This window comes from Typopeltis vanoorti, chromosome 9 (genome assembly GCF_054136105.1).
Source record: "Typopeltis vanoorti isolate ZY-2024b chromosome 9, IOZ_Tvanoo_1.0, whole genome shotgun sequence".
In the NCBI taxonomy this organism is placed as follows: Eukaryota; Metazoa; Arthropoda; class Arachnida; order Uropygi; family Thelyphonidae; genus Typopeltis; species Typopeltis vanoorti.
In genome coordinates this window covers 85,432,747-85,453,341 of record NC_143557.1, presented here as the reverse complement: position 1 = coordinate 85,453,341, position 20,595 = coordinate 85,432,747, and the positions used below count along the sequence as shown (strand labels likewise).

Genomic DNA, 20,595 nt, shown 5'->3' with positions numbered 1-20,595 from the left:
GGGGGTTCCACTGCTATGCAGCAGCAGTGGAACCACACCAGCCATTCACATCAGCAAGGGCAACCCCAAACGTCATGTGGAGTAGTATAAAGCTTGCTACCATTGGACTCCAGAGAAGTGGAAAAGTGTTCTCTGAAGTGATTTAATCACGTTTCACCATCTGGTAGTCTGACAGGTAAGTCTTGGTTTGGTGGATGTCAGGAGAATGCTACCTGCCTAAATGTATTTTGCCAACTCTAAAGTTTGGTGGAGTCATCATTATGGTCTTGAGGGGGGGGGGGGGGTTCTATTTTACATAGTTAGGGCTGAGCCCATAGTTTTAGTCACTTGGAATCTTAACACTATAACCTATAATGACATTCTAGAAAATTCTGTAATTTCAACTTTAGGGCAACAATTTGGTGAAGTCATATCCTGTATCAACTCGCCAATATCCCATTCAGAAAGTGAGGTCTCTGTGCAAGAATGGTTTGATGAGATGGGTGATGAACTTGACTTGCCTTTAAGTTTGAAACTTTTAAAAACCTTAAAGTTTTAAAAGTTTAAAACTTTAAGAAATAGATAGTGAATGTTGTATGGCAATTTCAGATATTTTGGAATTCAGTTGAAGGGAATCAGCATTTCAGCCAACAATTGCCGGCCTGCCTTTGCATTGAGTTGTGCAAACTTTTGTTAATACTACACCAATCATATGCACATCCTCATAGCTGCACTATCTCTACCAAACTGCCATTGCTGTCTGTTTCGCGCTCCACTTTCACTTCTCATTAGTCATTCATGAAGTATTGTTCATAACATATCTCAAGCCTTGTAAACTACTCATAATTTTTGCTTGAACACTTGGAGAAATGTTCAAGTTACAGTGCAATTTTAAACTCAGAGATCTTATGATTCTGAAATGATAAAAGGACAAGCAATAATAAAACTGTTTCAATTTAATTACATAAGTATTGTTGCTAAAGATTCAAATGTATCGCATAATGAAGGTGAATAGCCTATCACATAAATAATGTTGATAATTAAAATTTAAATGCATTCATTTTATAAATAATGAGAACAATTATAAATTATAATGAATACTGAGGATTTAATTATAAACGTTAATTTAGTTTTTTCCTAAAAAAACTTTAGTTTCCATAAATCCCCATATATCTCTCAACCCAATTTTTTAACTAATTTTGGGGACAAAAGTGGCAGTTATATTCGAATAAATATAGTATTAGAGTGAGAGTTGGAATGAGCAGCTATCCGGATATTTTCAATCGGATAGTATATAGGGGAGGAAAACTGGCTTAAAAAAATCTTAAACCATAGTTTCTTTGCATACCATAACTATAACCATAGTAATAGTTATGGTATGCAAAGAAAACCTGGTCCTAAACACAGTGGATTTCAACAAAATGAAATAAAAGATTTATCTGATATGTCAACATATATGCCAGTAATTAGGAATTTTACTGCATTAAAAAAAAGTTCTAGTCTATTAGATGATACTACAAGTTGACCTATTGAAACTGTATAGCACATTCACACATTTGCTATGTCACCTGTTTTATGTTGCACTAATACAGCACATAATGTCCTGTCATGAATGTGTTAGATTTTTTTTTACATACCCACACCAAGAATATTCAACTACCTAAGATCCACAAACCTGAAGCCCCCATTTGTGGATGCCATAAATTGTCCTCCTTGAAACTTGCTAAACATGTTATCCAAACTCACTAACCATATCAACTGAATTAATCTTACATAAACTCTACACAACAATTTAAAACTAACCATGTGAAACCATCAGCTAGAGAACAACACTTGCTTGTGAGCTTTGATGTTTTCCCATTTTGCAAACAATACTGACAGACAACTCAATAGAACTCTCTTTTCAGGATCTCCCCCCCCCCCCCCAACTAACCAACATTTGAATCTCTTTAATCATTGTCTTAAACTGAGGTATTTTAGTTGGGACCAGCTCTTTAAACAAACTGAAGGTGTCCTCTTGCGTTTTGGTCCCATGGCCAATAGGTTATTTCAAACTTTCTACAATTATTTTAAAATATATATACTGTTTCAGTTTAAAATTGGATATTGATATATCAGAGATGGATAAGAAGACTAAGGCCCTTTTTTATTTTTATTTTTTTCAATTCTTTGAAATGGATAAAAGTGCTTTAGCATTCTTAGATTTCCCATCATAAGGCAATCAGATGGTTTCATCTTGTGCTCGGTCTACCATAAACCTGCGCTTACGGGCAGATGTCTTCATGTTATTTCACATCATCCCTTTATCCCAACACTAGGAATTTTCAAAGCTTTACTTTCCAGGTTGGAGCAGATTTCATCCTTAGGATCAGCAGTGTATCTGAAACAGTAGGCGTTGCTAACATCATTTAAACAAAACTGATACAACAGTAAATAAAATCTTGCTCAAAAGGGGACCTGTCTCCCCCTTCCCTTTCTCAGCAAAATCAGATTATATATACACACCATATCCCAATCTTTCATCAAAAGTGCAACAGATAGTGAGATAACTCCTAAGATACCACAAAATTAGTTATAATTGCAGTTGAAAATCTACAAATTTAAAGTTTCTATCCTCTTAAGGTAGATCAAAAACCAGTGTAGCATCCAGTATTGTGGACAGGTAGGATGGATTACTTTAAGTCAGTGGTGGTGGAGGGGGGGGGGGATACACTACCAATGTTACAAATTTCACTTCAAATTACAGGGACTGTTCTCAGAAGTGGCACAACTTACACAGAATTATAATAATTGCAACAGAACTGATGGTGTGATTCTATACAAATTTTGGTGCACTGCCTTATCTGCCCATCAACAATAACTGCCAAAGATCACCATGAGGAGTGTAACTCTTGTTTTTAGTTTCATGTTTGCAGTGACCACCCTTTTCTAGATCAGCTTGTCTTTGAATGTGTGTGTGTGTGTGTGTGTGTGTGTGGATTTGCCAAAAACATTGGCATGTAAACGTTTAGTTACTTTCTTTCAGTGTGATTGAATGATAAAAAGCACTTAAATTTAGGGACTCGACTACTGTTTGAGATAAACTGCTGGTTGATTGGCCAAGGGGGTTAGCGTATCCGCTCTCCAGCCAAAAGGCTGTGGGTTTGAATCCTGTCGTGGGCATGGATGTTTGTGATTGGCTGTGAAAATACTAGTGGAGGTGGTGGTTGGCGGTAGATGACATTGATGTAGATGATGAAAGTAGTTGTGGTTCATTGTAGTTGGTGGATTGAGTGGTGGAAACAGAGCATTGTAGAGTAGGTGCCCTCCCTCGATGAGCTTTGGACTCCCTGGAGGTGTCATGCAATAATAATAATAATAAACTTGAAAAATATCAAAATTCTATGTTTCAACCTTTACATTAGTTATCTTCAGCAATGTATACATACACGTTCTATAATAAAGCAACTAGCTGTACTGTAAGCTATGTTACATCTAAAACTAATATGCCTAGCCTGTCCTCTTGTGTTAAAAAAAAATAAATAAATAAACATCAGAAATACATAAATAAAAATAAATTGAAAAAAGTGACAAATAGTAATTATGTAGTTTACATCAGCCTATCAGAAAATTCCTACTTTTGACATCCAATTATTAAACCCCTTAGTCTTGCCACTTTATATTAATGTATTCATTCATTCACAGTTTACTCCTGCTAATTCTTTGCCTGACGTAGTTATAGTTGTGTATTTTAGCCTGGGGTCCTTAGAACTTTGCTCTCCTCTTGATATTTAAAGTTACTCATTTTTTTTAGTAGCCAATATCTCGATATGATCTTTGTTGTTTTTGTTCATATATTAATGTTACTATAGTTCGATACTCTAGGCACATATTCAACCTGACACCAATGCTCACCAAAACATACAGATTTTTAGACCATCATTCTTGCTTAAATTTGATTGTTTTATGAAATTTGACCCTGTAAATTTCCTTTCATACCATTTTCTTGTTTGATGTAGTAGTTACTTGTGTATTAGTGAAGTATGGAATATGAAGTATAAATGGAATAGTTAGAATCAAATTATCAGCAAAAGAATTATTGTATGTACATAATCCAATATCTCATTTGATTCTCATCAACTTTCATCACCAGATAATTTCTTCAAAATTTTTGCTGCATGTTCAGAAATGCCTTTTGTATAAGAGATGCAAGTTCTGTGGAATTTTTCTTTTTGGAGAATGTTGAAACTGTCAATGATTTTTTTTTTTTTTAAATAAAAAGTTTGATTGATAATTTCAAAATTGTAAAGATACTTCAGAGGAGCAAATTTTATGCATAAATTTTAGCAAATTTATGTATTCTAAATGCTGTATTAAGATTTAAGTGGGTAATGTTCAGTCTTTGAAATAATGTTATCATTAATCAGATATTATAAAAAATTGTGCATATTTTCCTTTAGGAGATATGCACGTTATACCTTGCAGTAAGTTATAATGGTGATCAGATGACTAAGCTAAATTTTATGGGACTAGTTGTGTGCCTTCTTGGAATAGCCATTCATGTGATATTAAAAGCGTTGCACTCTCAGGGTGAGTACTAACATTGTCTTAGAATCTTTTAGTTTTATATATATTAGCTCCATTTTTCAAGTTTGGACTTTATCTAAATAGTATGTAGCAAGTAAATATGAATAACTTAAAAGATAAACAAAACGTTGTGTATAATACATCTTTCTTCATATCTAATCTTATAGATCCATGATGTACACTACTTACCAATAATTGTCCAGACACTTTATCAATTTACAATTGATACCAGCAGATAAACCCTAATATTGGATATGTCCACCTTTGGCTTTGATCACCTCCTGCACCCTTTGAGGGAGGCTTTCCACCAGTCTGCAATAGACATTAGGTGGCATTTGTCTCCATTCTTCCATCAAAGCAGCACTGAGTTCAGCGACAAATTTAAGACATGCTGCTCTGGACCTCAATCGCCACTCCAATTCATCCCACAGGTGTTCGAGAGGTTGAGGTCAGGACTCTGCGAAGGACAGGGGAGTTGTTTAACACCCATCTCTTCTTACCATTCCATAACATGCAACTTTGTGGCATAGGGCATTGTCGTCTTGATAGCAACATGGGTCTGTTCTATAAAAACTCATCAGTGATGCAGCATTTGATTATCCAGAATATCAAGGTATTGAACTGTCTTCATGGAACCACTGACAACAACCAGTGGTCCCACTCCAAACCAGCTGAGCACACCCCACACCATTACTCCTCCACTACCAAACTTTACTGTGGGTACAACACACTGCAGTAAAAAGCATTCACCAGGCTGCATTCAGATGCACTATCCAGACTGGAAATAGGTGAACCTTGATTCATCGCTCCAGAGTACCATTTTAAACCGCTTTGTTTGTTATTGTGATGTTCGGCTTGTGTGCTGCTGCTGCTCTTCTGTGGAAACCCAGTAAATAGAGTTCTTTTTGTACAGTATTAGTGTTTACCATGGTGTTGATGGCTCTGGAGCTCATCATGGATCATCTGTGCCAAGTGTAGTCAGTTTTTGTGTGCCATCAGTTTTAACACCCTCCTGTCCTTGTCAGTCATTTTTGGTGGCTGTCCTGGGTGTTTTCCTGCACTAGTGATGCCAGAACGTCTCCATTTGTTGATCACATCACTAACTGTGGATTTTGGATTCTCCAGTTGAGTAGCAATGGCACATATGGACATGTCATCAATGTGACAGCCCACAATGACACCTCTCTCTCTCTCTCTCTCTCTCTCTCTCTCTCTCTCTCGAAGTCACTGAGTTCATGCCATGTTGCCATACCACCTATATTCAACTGTTATGATGAAATTCTGCTTCCTACCTATCTACACCGGTTTTTATGTTATTAACAAACCTGGAATGTTCCATAACTTCAAATAACAGTAGTGTCCAGACAATTATTGGTAGATAGTGTATTTTTGGTTCAGAATTTCTATATTTTTTATTTATTCTTAAGTGAATTCATTTAATTTTCTTCATATCTTTCTGGCTGTCTTTACTTGAAACCAAGTACTATTGTTGTTGTTGCATATTATTTTACTTTTTTTTTCTTTTTTTTTTGCACTTATTTTGATCAGTAAATATCAAATTTCATCTTTTATTTTAATAGACTGTCTTTTTTTTACCTGAAAGTATTTTATATACAACAATACCTGCCTTATGATGCTTTTCTTTATGATGATTCGCTCACATGATGCTTTTTTAATTATACCCAGTGCCCATTCATACGATGCCACATTTACTCATACAGTCGTTTTAGTGACATAAATCAACCGATGTGTAGTATTCGTGAACTCAGTTTATTTACAGTGTCCTTGTTACTACATGTCTGTGTTTTGACATTTCACTGTGAATTATAAACTATTTATAACTATTGTTTTATCTTATTATTATTAACAATGGTGAGTGAAATTCAATGAAATGGTGCTGTTGCTCCAATATAAAAAAGGATATGCATGCATCTATTACATTACATGCTAATCTTAAATTATTAAATTTAGTGATGGTAGTGTATCAAACACTGGGAGGGACTGAAGGCTAAGCTTATCTTGTACTATTGTTGTTTAAAACAAAAATAAAGTTCTAAGTGAAGTGAAAAGTGCTATAGTAGTTAATGTTACAGTTATCTGTAAAGAGGATAATCTTATTGCCTAAGTGGAAAAATTTTTAATAATGTAGATTGATGACCAAACTGGTTAGTGTATTTCCTTAAGTAAAACTATTCAGAATAACGTTTTTCATTTGTAAAAATTATTCTACATTTTTTGTTTGCATATATGTAAATAAATGCTTCGTTTATGTCATTTACACATATATGACCACTTAAAACATTATTATACATGCATCCAGAAAGAAGTGTTGGGGGGGGCAGTGATTCACTATATAACAGTGATCTGGACCCTGTCTTGGCATATGACCAGGGTACACCTGCATTTGTCCTACCAATGCAAGGAGAACTCCATTAAATTTAATGACATTTTAGCAATTTTATGTGAGTTGTATGTTTCCATAGACCTCCAGCAGGAAGTGGCATGACTCATATCATCAGCTGTGAAGATGGGAAATGTGGAATTCTAATGAATTATATTTAGATTTAAAAAAAAAAAAAAGAAACACAGGCCAACAGATTTATCTGAAAGAGTTTCAGTGGTGAACAACCATTAGAAAATATAAATCTAAAGAATGGATTCTCAGTATTGTTTTAAATGACTGTAATAGTTTTTTTTTTTTTGGAAAAAGTTTTTTCTTTTAGTAATTGGGCTACTACTGTTCTGCATACTAAGATGTTGATAAACAGCTGCAGTAAATGGAAAGATTGTCTCTAAAAAAACTAAAATCAACATAGTTCTGTATCTAAGTTATTCTTTATGGATATTTCTAAAGCAAAATAATTTATGGTAAGACACACTGAAATCAGTTAAGGGGATAAAAATCCCTTATTGTTTTTCAGCCAGTAAGCGAAACTAAGATCGAAAACTACGATCTGAACGTTTCATGCCGAAGAACTGTCGGCAGATCCAAGCGTAAATGACCACTTGGTAGTGCCACACCACAGCAACTCGTAGCAAAGGTGGAGCAAGATCCCTCACTATTCTTGATATTTTCTCATAATGTAAAAACACACCATTCCTAAGAGCGGTGTGTTTTTACATAGTTTTCGATCTTTGTTTCGCTTACTGGCTGAAAAACAATAAGGGATTTTTATCCCCTTAACTTATCAACCTCGCCAGAAAAAAATAGCCGTTTGGCTTTTCATCCTAGTTATAATATGTCATAATATAATATAGTGACACACCTTTCTGGCAATCGTTCACCTAAACTCTGATATTCTAGGTCTAGCTACTCACTGATGAGACCTCAAAAAAGGTTGAAACTGGTCTGGTAGTGACCTCTTCTCATAATGTAAAACAGTACTACATCTCCTAAGAGCGGTGTGTTTTTACATTATGAGAAAATATCAAGAATAGTGAGGGATCTTGCTCCACCTTTGCTACGAGTTGCCATGGTGTGGCACTACCAAGTGGTCATTTACGCTTGGATCCGCCGACAGTTCGTCGGCATGAAACGTTCAGATCATAGTTTTCGATCTTAGTTTCGCTTACTGGCTGAAAAACAATAAGGGATTTTTATCCCCTTAACTTATCAACCTCGCCAGAAAAAAATAGCCGTTTGGCTTTTCAACACACTGAGGTCTTTGAGGTAAGACAAGTGTTTTGCTTCAGTTTAAAAGGTAAGTTAAATTTTAAGTGTATACATACATACTCTTATATACTTAAAATTTAACTTAAGTTTAATTAATTTGTATTAATTAAACAGATTGTTACATTTCTCTTTTCTTATTTCTGAGACTAAGATAGACGATTATATTGTAATGAATAAGATTTAAGTCTTGGAGAAACTAATATTTTTCAAGGTAAATAATTATTAAATACTGGAAAGAAAACTAATACGTATGGTATAAATTTAGTTGCATTAAAAATTTGGAATTGCTCATTAATTATAACCAATTTATGTTTATATAGCAAAGTTATAACTTAATTTTGGAGTATCCCTGAATTCGATGAAATTTTACACTTTCTTTTTATATCAGTCACATACTTTAATAGATAAAGTGTAATGTGTTATTATTGTTCTTATAATTTTTTTAATTAAATTTTTTTTAATTAAAGCAGTTCAGTAATGTGCAATAAAAACTGAGTTGCCAAAATGATCAATTTTGGCAACTCAGTTTTTATCAATTGTGCAGCACTATCAATTTCTTAGTGCTGCACAGTTCCTCTAGTGTGCTGAATTATTTGGAAATGTTATAAAAATTAAAAACAATAAAACAGAAATGGTTTAGTACCTTCTCAGTTTTTGTGCATCATTCCATGGCTTTTGAAAGGAATTAGCTTTTTAATTAATTTTAATTTTTTTCATATCACAGATTTTGAAATGTCTATTGCACTTACCTTGAATTGAATTTCAGCTATTGCTCCACTTCTGCATTTTTGCTGAAAATGTAAAATTTTCTTTATAAAAAAATACCACTAAATAAATCACTCACTTGTTTAAACTGTAGTGAGTATTATTAAATCCAGTCTTCTGCCAGTGATCTTAAGCTACTCTGTTGTTCTGCCTTTATCTTCAGCATAATGTGCAGTAAAAACTGGGTTGCCAAAAAAAATCATAATTACTATCTTTTGTTCATAGTTGTTGTTTAAAAAAAATGATGAATTGATGCATTCTGCTTTTAAATATGATGTATTTATTTTATTATATTTTGTTTGAGAATGACAGTTTTTATATTTGAGTTTGAAAAGTGTGCATTGTAACTTCAAGCATACAGTAGATTATGGCTACCAAATGCTGGCCTGGTTGGCTGAGTGAATAGTGCACTTGCTCTCAAACCACCAGGCTGTGGGTTGGAATCCTGTTGTGAGCATGGATATTTGTGAATGTCTTCAGGTGGGAGATGAATATCATTGCTTGGTGTGACACCACTACCTAACATATTAAAGGCTTGAAAAAGTTCCATGTTTGGTGTCTGGAGAATGGTTTCAGGATTGTCTTTAGGAAAAATAAAAATTAATAAAATAATCTTAGTCCATCGATGATGATAGTGTACTGTAGGTTGCTGAACTTTCATGGATGGGAGTTGCATAAAACAAATCATAAATATAAAGCTGGTATTTTTATTTAGATTAACTATAGTATTTTTCCCCCCTCATATAGCTTTATTAGTAATGAGAATTTAATAATTATTAAAAGAAAAACATCATGATGCTGCATACTTGTTGACAAGGGGGGAAAAATGAATGTTGGTGGAAAGCAGAAGCTACCTCTTTCAGAGTATTCTAATGCAGTTTCACTCATACTTCCTTTCAGATAAACTTTTTATGTTGCTTGATATACCTGTTTCTCAGTTAACTTAAGAATAATTATTGTTTAAATTAAATTAAACAATAGTTATTCTATTTAAATTAAAGCTGCCATGCCATGTCTTTCTAAAAACCACATGCTGTAATAATGATTTACCTAATGTAAGAAGACAGCATAAATAAAGAGAACTCCAGCCTTCATCATTATAAAAGTGTATATTGTCATCAATTTTTAAATTGATCATTTCATGTCTTCTTCTGCCTCTGAATTATCAAGTGTGGTTATGATTTAAATTTAGTTATTGAAAGAGAGAGAGAGAGAGAGAGTTACAAGTTCACACGTGCGTTCGCAGCATTTTATTACTATATAGGAAGAATTAACTGAAAAAGAAAGCCAATTTCAACTTTATGTTTCTGCCTGTCATATTCTCCTGAGTAAAATATAACATGCCCATTGCTGTATATATACTGAACTTCATTATAGTTGCTTTTGATCTTATTATAAATGATTAACAACCAAAGAGTAGGAAAGAGTTTAGACAATCTTACAAAAACTTTTTAATAGGTAAAATAACACAAATAAAATTTCTATGTCAGGAATTGCTTATAATACCATAATAAGATCAAAAGCAACTATAATGAAGTTCAGTATATATACAGCAATGGGCATGTTATATTTGCAATTACTGATATTACAGAAATGAAATATTTCCTTTTTGGAAATGTTATTGAGGAATGGGATTCTGAAGTAAGTCTCTCATTATAGTAACATTATAGAAATAAAATTTGTCTTGAAATTTTGAAGGGAAATATTTTATGCATTTGTATTTTATAATCATCTATAATTTAGAAATATTATGTATGTGGGGGATTCTGAAGTCTGAAAAAGTATAACATGATATATAAAATTATTCTTAACTAGGATACTCTACAAACTCAAAAATTAAGCATTAAAAAAATCTACCAAAAATCAAAAAAACCAAAAAAAATTCATGATTACATTTGTTTTTTTCTCTAATTGGATGTTTATGGTTAAACATTTTTCATTCTTTAGCAGCTTTTAGCAAAAACAATAATATCGGTCATCTTTTTTTTTGTTTTAAGTTATATATCAAAATATAGGAAGCAGTTGTGCTATTGTAAAATAAATTTGAATGGAAAGAAAGTATTAAAATATATTGCACATTCTTATTAGGACATTTTAAAGCAGTAATTGGGTAATATTTGCACTATTTTTTGTTACTTTATACAACATTGGACTGTTTTCTATCATTTTTATTTCGTATTTAACTCACACATTACCACAATTTGCATTTTTAGCAAAAAGCAGGTAAAATGAACTTTTAAGCTAGATATATCAAGAATATCATTCTAATGAAATAAACAAAATATAGGAAGAGGCTGTGCTACTGTAAAATAAATTTGAATGGAAAGGAGGTATTAAAATATATTGCACATTCTTATTAGACATTTTAAAGCAGTAATTGGGCAATATTTGCATTATTTTGTGTTACTTTATACAACATTGGACTATTTTCTATCATTTTTATTTTGTATTTAACTCGCACATTAACACAATTTGCATTTTTAGCAAAAAGCAGGTAAAATGAACTTCTAAGCTAGGTATATCAAGAATATCATTCTAATGAAATAAAGAACCCATCTTATAATCCAGAAAGGGCTAAAAGTGGTCTTTTTCAATTACCACAAAAGGGCTTTTATCAAAGGTTTAAAATAATAATAAAATAAAATAAAAAATAAAAAAACTTTAGACCAATAAATTAAGATGAAGATGCTATTTCAACTGGGGGGGGGGAGACAAGTAAAATAAGAAAATTATATTTTTTAATCAACAGATCATTGAATTTGTTAGTAATAGTTATATATATATATATATTGCTATGTATGTTGTCGGGTTGAAAAATAAGATTTGCAGTACAGAATTTTATGGCTTAGAAATGCAAGTTTTATTTTATTTTATTTATTTTTTTATAACATAGTATTTTGATGTAATGCTTAGGAAACATATTTAAATAATGCTGGAATAGAGAAAGCTTCCTCTTTAGGACGCAGACTATATTTTTAAAAGCAACTTTTGTTTTTATTATTTTTTTAATTAATTTTTTATTTTTATTTTTATTACTATTGAAAGGAGAAGAATCCTTAAATATTGTTAAAGTGTGTATTGCTAATATGCACTGATGAAACTGCTGTGGAATATTATTTCTGGTGTTTGGTTAAGTTGGAGCATTGCATTTCTAAATATAGCTAGATTGCAAGTTGTATAATGGTGAATTAAGTGTGAATTGCTTCAAATTATTAATTATGGTGGTTTCAAACTTTATTTTGCTGGATTAGTGTGTGTGTGTGTGCGCACGCACTCACTGATATAAATAAGAATTATAAAGATAATGTTTATTTATAGGAAATATATAACACATTTAAAGTATGCTAATGATATAGTTATCACTACAGACAGCCAAGAAAAATTAGAAAATATCCTGACCAAGCTGCATCAAACACTTAACAAATATGATATGAAAATCAATTTTAGTAAAACAAAACTAATGGTAATAGGAAGAAAAAGGAAAGCAATCAAAATCCAAATGAAAATAGGAACCAATACTATAGAACAAGTAAAACAGTTTAATTACCTGGGATCAGTGATCACTGAAGATCTAGACTATTTTGAAACCATCAAACACAAAATCAATAATGGATGGATAATAATGGGCAGACTACAAAAAATATGGAACAATAAAAGATTAAGCAAAGAACTCAAATTAAAGATATATAAAACAATAAAGAAAGAAATGGATAAACTCAATGCTTTTGAAATTAAATGCCTAAGAAAAATCAATAGAACAAACTGGACAGAAAGAAAAACAAATGAAAAAGTCAGAGAAGAACTTAACTTTAAAGACACAATAATGACAGCACAAAAAAAGAGCCAACTAAGCTGGTTTGGACATGTTTCTAGAATGAACCCAGAAAGGCTACCAAATATACTATTAAATGGTAGAATTGAAGTACAGCCCAGCAGAGGAAGACCAAAAAAGAAATGGATTGACAACATTAAAGAAAGCACCCACTTAAACTCTATAATAGAACTTCATAAAAAGACAGCAGACAGAAAGAAATGGCAAAAATTTGTCTTTGAAGAACTCAACCTGCAATGAGAAGAAGAAGATAAAGATAATACAGTGAAGGTGTAAATCTTTTTAAAGACATCTTAATAGTTAAAAATAAAGTTAATTTTGTTGAACTTCATCTGTATGGGTGATTCTTGAAATGAAAGCAACTGCTCTGAACAGTTATGAGAAAGGGGTGGGGAGTTGTTTCATCTCCTCATGACAAAAAGTAAAACAGTGAAATATATATTATTATTATTATTTGACACCTCCAGGGAGTCCAAGGACTCATTGAGGGAGGGAGGGCACCTGCTCTACAACTCCGTATTCATCATTCAATCACCAACTGACCGCAACTACACCAGTGCCATCTGCCGCCAACCACCACTGGTATTTCCAAAGACAATCAAAAACATCCATGCCCACGACGGGATTCGAACCCGCAGCCTTTTGGCTGGAGAGCGGATATGCTATCCACTCGGCCAAGTTTTGTAAAAAAATTTTAGAATAAAAATACTGAACTGATTAAACAATAAAAAAAAAAGGAAACGTATCTGCTTTGAAAAATACTGTTTACTTCTTTGACTCACTGGGAGCATTCTTAAATTGCAAATTGAGATTCATATGAATGAACATTGGTTCTGTTTTATTATAGCTTTGCAGTATGTTGCATAGAAGAAATTTAATAATTTACTTACATTGTTTAATAATTTACTCCGTTTCACCATAATTTTACAGGATAGCCTCTTGTTCTAATCCTCTACTCCATGTTTCTAATCCTTTTTTACATTAATGCTAAAAAATACTTCAACTTTTTTTATTTTGTTATCCTACATATGAGAGGTACAAGTATATATAGCACATCAGTGCCATGTGTGAGGTGCAGATAAGGGTTGAGAAGGAAGAAACCTATTGATATTCTTCTTAAAGAGCTGCAAGTTGAAATTGTTGGAAAACACATCATGTGGAAGGCTGTTTCAGAGGCAGATGGAATAAATGAAGAGGAGAAGCAGGTTCGATGAATTTGCAGTTGTACTGTAAAGGGATGTTGGACAGCTGCTGCTCTTTTTTAATGGTCCTAACAGCAAGTGGAGGAATGATGTTCACTGGAGCAATTACCATGGAAGTACCTGGTAATTGCTCCAGAAGTGAGCCTGTGAGGGAAGAATCATCTATTAGCTGAATTGCTCTCCTCTAGAATCAAGAATTTTTAAGGTTTTAGGTGCACCTCTCCAAAAACAGTATTCTAAGGATGGGCAAATTTGGGGTTTGTATAAGATTAGTGGTTGGGCGGGTGTAAAATATCTTCTTAAGCAGAAAAGAATGCCTAGTTTTTTTTTAGAAGCTAAGAAAGCTATTGATGTGATGTGTTTGTGCTAAGAGAGGTTGAAGGTAAATGTCAGTTTGAGTATGAGTTTGAGATGGCATCTCTCCTACTGTTTGAGTACAGTAGGAGAGATGCCATCAGAACCAGATGACTCTGATGTGATGTGTTTGTGCCAAGAATATATAGGTTATTCTGTCTGGTGATATGTGTATTACTGAGGATAAGGGAAGATAAGCTGAGATCCTTTTTGTGAGAGAAAAGGCAGAACTGCCTTTTGATAGCAATCATCAGCAAATCTTTTTAAAAAGATATTTATATATATATATAAGGAAGATTTGGGGTGAATTGGGAGCACGAGGCATGCCTACACATGTAGATTGTCAGTGAAATTTTCATTTCATTTATTTACATTCATTTTTTTTCATTATAATGAAAAAAAAATGATACTTCAACATCTCACTTCTGTAACAAGCAGCTGCATAATTAGCCAGTAACCATATTCTTTATTACAGGGAAGGAAAAAATTACATATATAATATACCTGAAACATTTTTGTAAGTTAGTGCTAAATTATTCCTCTTAGTAGAACTTAAGAAGGCAAGTTATAAAGCTGATCATTATTAGAATTTTGGAATAGCAGCTTATGGTTCTCTCCATTCCAATGTTTTTAAAATTTCATAAATCATTTGCCGTACTGCAAAAATTCCTGACTTTCTTTAATTATGCCACTGCTGGCTTATATAAGTTGTGACTCAGGTAAATTTAACTCATGTAAACTTTTTTGTTAACTATAAGCCCCAACAAAAAAAAAAATTCCAAGTGCATCATACTATTAATGTTATGCTCCAAATGTAAAGTTGCTTGGTGCAAGTGAAAGGATACTGTGTATGGCAACCAGCTGACACTACTCATGACTGGAAAGTGATGCATTCTGATGCTGTGAGGTGGAGCCACTGATAATATGGATGGCAAGTTAAATTCAAAGGCATGGGCTGGTGAGCCTAACAAAATTTCAATCAAAGGTGAAAAATATTTTCAAAAATATTAATAGGAAGCATATGGTAATACTAATACAGATTTAGTGGCAATTAGTGAATGCTTTGATTTTGAATATTAGAAAGATTAGACTTTGGTACTTCTCTCATTATCACCACTGTCCAGCTACCTCTGGTTGTAATATTATTATTTTTTTTTTTTTTTTTACGGCATCTCCATGGAGTCTGGAGACTCATCGCAGGAGACCCAAATCAACCATCACACACACAAATCCTTTAATACCTCTCCCTGAATCAATTCACCATCAGGGAATGCTCAACCAATTCTGGCAATCCATTCCACTCACTCACCACTCTCCATGCAAAAAATCTGGTTTACACAACTTCCACAGATGGCTCCTAGTTCTCTATTTGTCATATACTGAAAAATTTCACTTGCATCAGTTTTATAAAACCCCTTTAATATTTTAAAAGTTTCTATCATGTCCCCATTTTTTTCACCTATCAAGTAAACTTTGTAACCCACAAACCATCATCATATCCTCATAGGGAGTATTCCACAGACTTGTCACAATCTTGGTCATTTGTCTCTGAATCCTCTCAATCACTTCCTGGTCTCCAAAAAAACCCAGGTGACCAAATCTGTGCACAGTAGTCAAAATATGGCCGAAGCATAGCCTTATAAAGAGGGATAATAACTTATCTTTATTTGTTAGCTTGTTTTTCAACAACCAAGTAATTCATTGAGCTATTTTACCAACTTTTTCAATATGTCCTCTGAACTTCAACTCTTTGTCCATCATTATCCCCAATTCCTTCAATCCAATACTATCCATATGATACACCATATGCGATCTTTTCAATCCAAAGTGCTTAGCCTTACATTTTGCAACATTAAATTGACAATCATTATCCTTTGCCCAAAATGCCAATTTATGTAAAACTCCTGCAGGACATCTATTTCATCTTTATCAACTATTGCTCTCTCCAGTTTTGCATCATCAGCAAACAACTGAATATCCCCCCCCCCTTTAAATCTTTCCCTATGTCATTGATATACAAATTAAAGAGTAGTGACCCTAGTACCAAATTCTGAGGTACTCCACTAGTCACCATCATTCTATACTACTCTCTGGGTCTGTCTGTCAGCTGTCCCCCCATCCATGCTATTAGCCTCATATCCATTCCATATTACTATTGTTAAGTGTTGGTGAGATCAAAGGTTTTTTTTTTTTTTTTTTTTGAGTGATTTCCTTAATTTCTATCCTTTGGATAATCCCCCCCCCCACACACCCATTCATTTATTCACTACACTGTACTACGTGATCAGTTCCGAAAATTCCAACACCTATTTAAAGTACACAATGATTTGAGGAGTGAACCCATAAGTCAGCAAGTGGCTGTACTATTTTGGAGTAAAATACTTCAATGTAATGACAAAAACTGGTCTTGGGTGCATTAATGACATTTTTATTAATTAACAGTATAACCACTATTTTCTTACATAACATGATGGAGCCATAGTGTGAAAACACAGTCATTTAACACTTAATGCTTCTAATTAAAATTTTTTTTTTCCTTTAATTTTATTTTGAAAACTGTTTTTGTCTTCTACAGATAAAATTTGCAGTTTGATCTAAATTAAAATTGCTGGTTTGAATAATGTTATCAGATCTTTCTGATGTAATTAGTATAAATAATTTTTATAACATACATATAATGTCATGTATAATAGGCATATTCTGGCGATCCAGGAATTGTGTGTTCATCTCTGACGTAACAATTTAAACTACTATAACTTGGAAATTACTTCAGCTCGCGTGACACATGCAAGTATGTATTAAGTTTTTGTTTAAACATTCCAACAATATTTTATTTATTTGCAGTTTTAACATATTTAATACTTCACCCAGGATACTTTAAAGCAAAAGGCAAATTTTACTTAACTTAGAAGTTGCCACATAACATTCTTGCAGTACCCAGCATTCGATATTTTCAGTTGATTTTTATGATATTAAATTACCATGATCATTTATAAAAAAGCGTATATAGTCCAATATATATATTAATCAAATCTGTGGTCATTTTCCCTTCCTTTTGGGGTACTAGATGAAAGCATCTGATTTACCAACAACAAACTTGTCAGTTTCGGATCCCACTGTAGCATGATTTTTATAAAACTTTCTAGATAAGCTGATACCAATGGAATTTTACTTGAGAAAATGTATACAGTATAACACCATCAATATTGATTATGGGAAGCCTAAAGCCTTTTGTTATGTTAGTAAACACTGTCTTAATTAGTTTTTACTATAAATCTTGCAATTTCAGTGGTGCTATGATTGTCATTTTTTATGATCATGTAATTACTTAATTCTTTGATAAAAGTTGTAACACTTGTCTACTTTCAGTGAGTTTTTTTTTTTAATATGTTGCATAACTTGGGGGAAAGTTGTTATTATACAGGCATCTCTACTGTATCTGAAGAGTCACTGCATATTCAACACTCACACTAACCATTGTACACACAGTTCCCATACCTCTTTCTTTTAACTCATTCACCGACAAAGTACCGACAATTGCCTTAATCTATTCCACTCATTCACCATCCTCCAAACAATAAATTGCAATTTTGCTAACTCCCTCATAAACCATTTCCACAGGTGATCTTGTTCTCTCTCCTCTTCAGTCATGTATAGGAAAATGTATTCAGCATCTAATCTATAAAAAACTTAAGTAACATATGTTTCTATTGTATCCCTTGTTGTCTGGCTGTCATCTACATAGGATGTGCTCCACTCAGTCATCATTTTGGTCAATTGCCTCCAGATTCTCTCCACTGCTTCTACATCCTCAAAATACCCATGTTTTCTAAAATCTGTCCACAGCAGTCTATGTAGGTACAAAAAAAAAAAAAACCTTTATAAAGAGATATAAGGATATTAGTAACCTTATTCCTACTTATAGTGAAGTAGTAGCAATAGTCGATTGGCAGGCAGTTTCAAGTAGAGTTATGCTGGCAAATTTCAAAATGTGGACATGGACAATGAAACTTATATGTGTCTATGGCCACAGAAGGTTCTTTCAAGAAAGAAGTGGAGGAATATTTTGAGTTATTAGAACAGGCAGCTGACATAAAGAAAATGGAAAAAGTGGTCCTTGTTGGAGATCTGAGCAGCAGAGTAGAAAATGAGGCCACAAAGCTTATAGGAACATTTTGGAGAAAATGGCAAAGCTAATAATAATGGTAAATATTTATTGGACTTCTGCTTAGGACATGGATTAGTCATTACAAACACCATGTTTCAACATAAAGATGTGTACTTGTGCATATCTTTATGTTGTGCACAAGTACACATGTTGAGAGAAGACATGAGAAATAAGAAAAGCCTAGTTGATTACGTTATTGTTAATAGTGATATCTTCATGCTCGTTCAGGATACAAGAGTATACAGATGATTTGAAATTGGAAGTGACCATTACTTAGTAGGCAGGTTAAAAATGAGTATCATATTGAAAAGAACAGTATGTAAAAAGAATGAAAGTTAAGCAGCTTTCACAAGTAAATTGTACACTTGACTATACAAACATTATTGAAGAAAAAATGAAACAAATTGAAAACAAGAACCAAACCTTGAAGTCTCAGTGGCAAATTTTGAAGAAGACACTGAGTGATTCAACTAGGGAGGTATGTGGTGAAGTTGTCTGCAAGGATAGAAAATTAGAACACCATGGTGTACACAAGAAGTTAAAGAAGAAGAAAGCATACCAAAATTACCTAGCAAATAATTTGGCAGATGCCTTAAAAGAATACAGAGACAAATGTAAGAGAACTAAACTGTGTGTGTGTAAAAGTAGCTAAACACAAATGATGGGAAGAATTGTAAGAATATAGAAAATAAATATCAGAAAGGTGCCAAAATGTTCTGGAGGCTAAATTTTTCAAGTGGAATGTGAAGAGGAGTACATATCAACTTGAGAGAGAAAAGCAGTCAAAAACTTGAAATGTAGAAAGGCAGCTGGAGTAGATGATATTCATTCAGAAATGCTTAAGAATCGAGGTATACAAGCATTGCTGTGGTTACGCTACATAATTCAGAGGGTCTGGAGATATCAAATTTCCAAAATGACTGGAGTAAAGCTCTCATATTACCCATCTGTAAAAAAAAAAAAAAAAAAAAAAAAAAAAAAAAAAAAGTAATGAAACTGAATATGAGAATTACAGAGGAATTTCTCTACTAAGTGTTCCAGGTAAGATTTATGCAAGCATACTTGAAAAGAGGTTGAGAAACATTGTGGAAAGAAACTTGGAGAAAAACAAGCTGGGTTCAGGCCAAATAGAGGTTGTCAAGATCATATTTTCACTTTATGACATATAGTTGAGAAATTGTGGGAATATGACAAGGATCTGTACTAAATTTTATAGATCTGGAAAAGGCATACGACAAGGTGCCCAGAGAAAAGCTTTTCAAAACACTACAATTATGTCTGATGAATAGAACATTATACAGAACAATACATGGTCTATATTTAATATGTCAGTCAGCAATTAGAAATGAAGGAATTACAGGAAGATGGGTTGATGTAAAATCAGGGGTAAGACAAGGATGCATATTATCTCCACTCTTATCAGCTATATGGATCACATTATGAAAGAAAGTGGCATTGGGCATGATATTAGAATTGGAGATGTCAAACTTAGCTCTTTGTTTTATGCAGATGCTGTACTCCTAAACACATCCAGTGCAAGTCTCCAGGATTCTCTAACTAAATTGAATAATAGCTGTATCAAATTTGGCATGAAAATCAGCTATAAAAAGACCAAAACTCTGAAAATAGGCAGGAGCATAGAAACCTTCAGCTGCATTCTGAATGGAGATCCTATAGAAGAAGTAAAATATTTCAGCTATTTAGGCACAGTTTTTAGTGAAGATGGCAGGTTAAATCTGGAAATAGACAACAGAATAAGCAAAGCTGGTATGGTGGGTAGCCAGCTGAATAAATTTATATGGAAGAAAGAAGAGAAATTAGCCAAAACACCAAACTAGCATATACAAAACCAGTTTTAAGTTTATGGATCTGAAAGCCGGGTTAGAAATAAAGCACTTGATCAGAGACTAGGGACCACAGATATGAGGGTTCTGAAAAAAATTAGGGAACTGAACTGATGGCATCAATAGCAGAATCATATTAAAAATACAGATATTAGAAAAGACCTTAACAATATTAGTATTCAAAAATTCGTAAATAGAGCTAATCTAAGGTG

General features: G+C 33.1%; 1 protein-coding gene across 7 annotated transcripts in view; it reads left to right on the top strand.

Annotated features, from left to right (window-relative positions):
* The window catches only part of LOC150103218 (solute carrier family 35 member H1), a 261,818-nt gene that overhangs the window by 200,478 nt on the left and 40,745 nt on the right, over nucleotides 1–20,595 (top strand). For 4 of the 7 annotated variants that reach the window (XM_090397758.1, XM_090397759.1, XM_090397760.1 and 1 more), the window contains exon 9: nucleotides 4,419–4,548. In XM_090397758.1, coding sequence (XP_090253884.1) covers nucleotides 4,419–4,548 — 130 coding nt within the window. Of the gene's footprint in view, nucleotides 1–4,418; nucleotides 4,549–17,064; nucleotides 17,163–20,595 lie in introns of all 7 variants that reach the window. The other 3 variants (XR_016548789.1, XR_016548790.1, XM_090397762.1) reach the window with 1 other exon arrangement.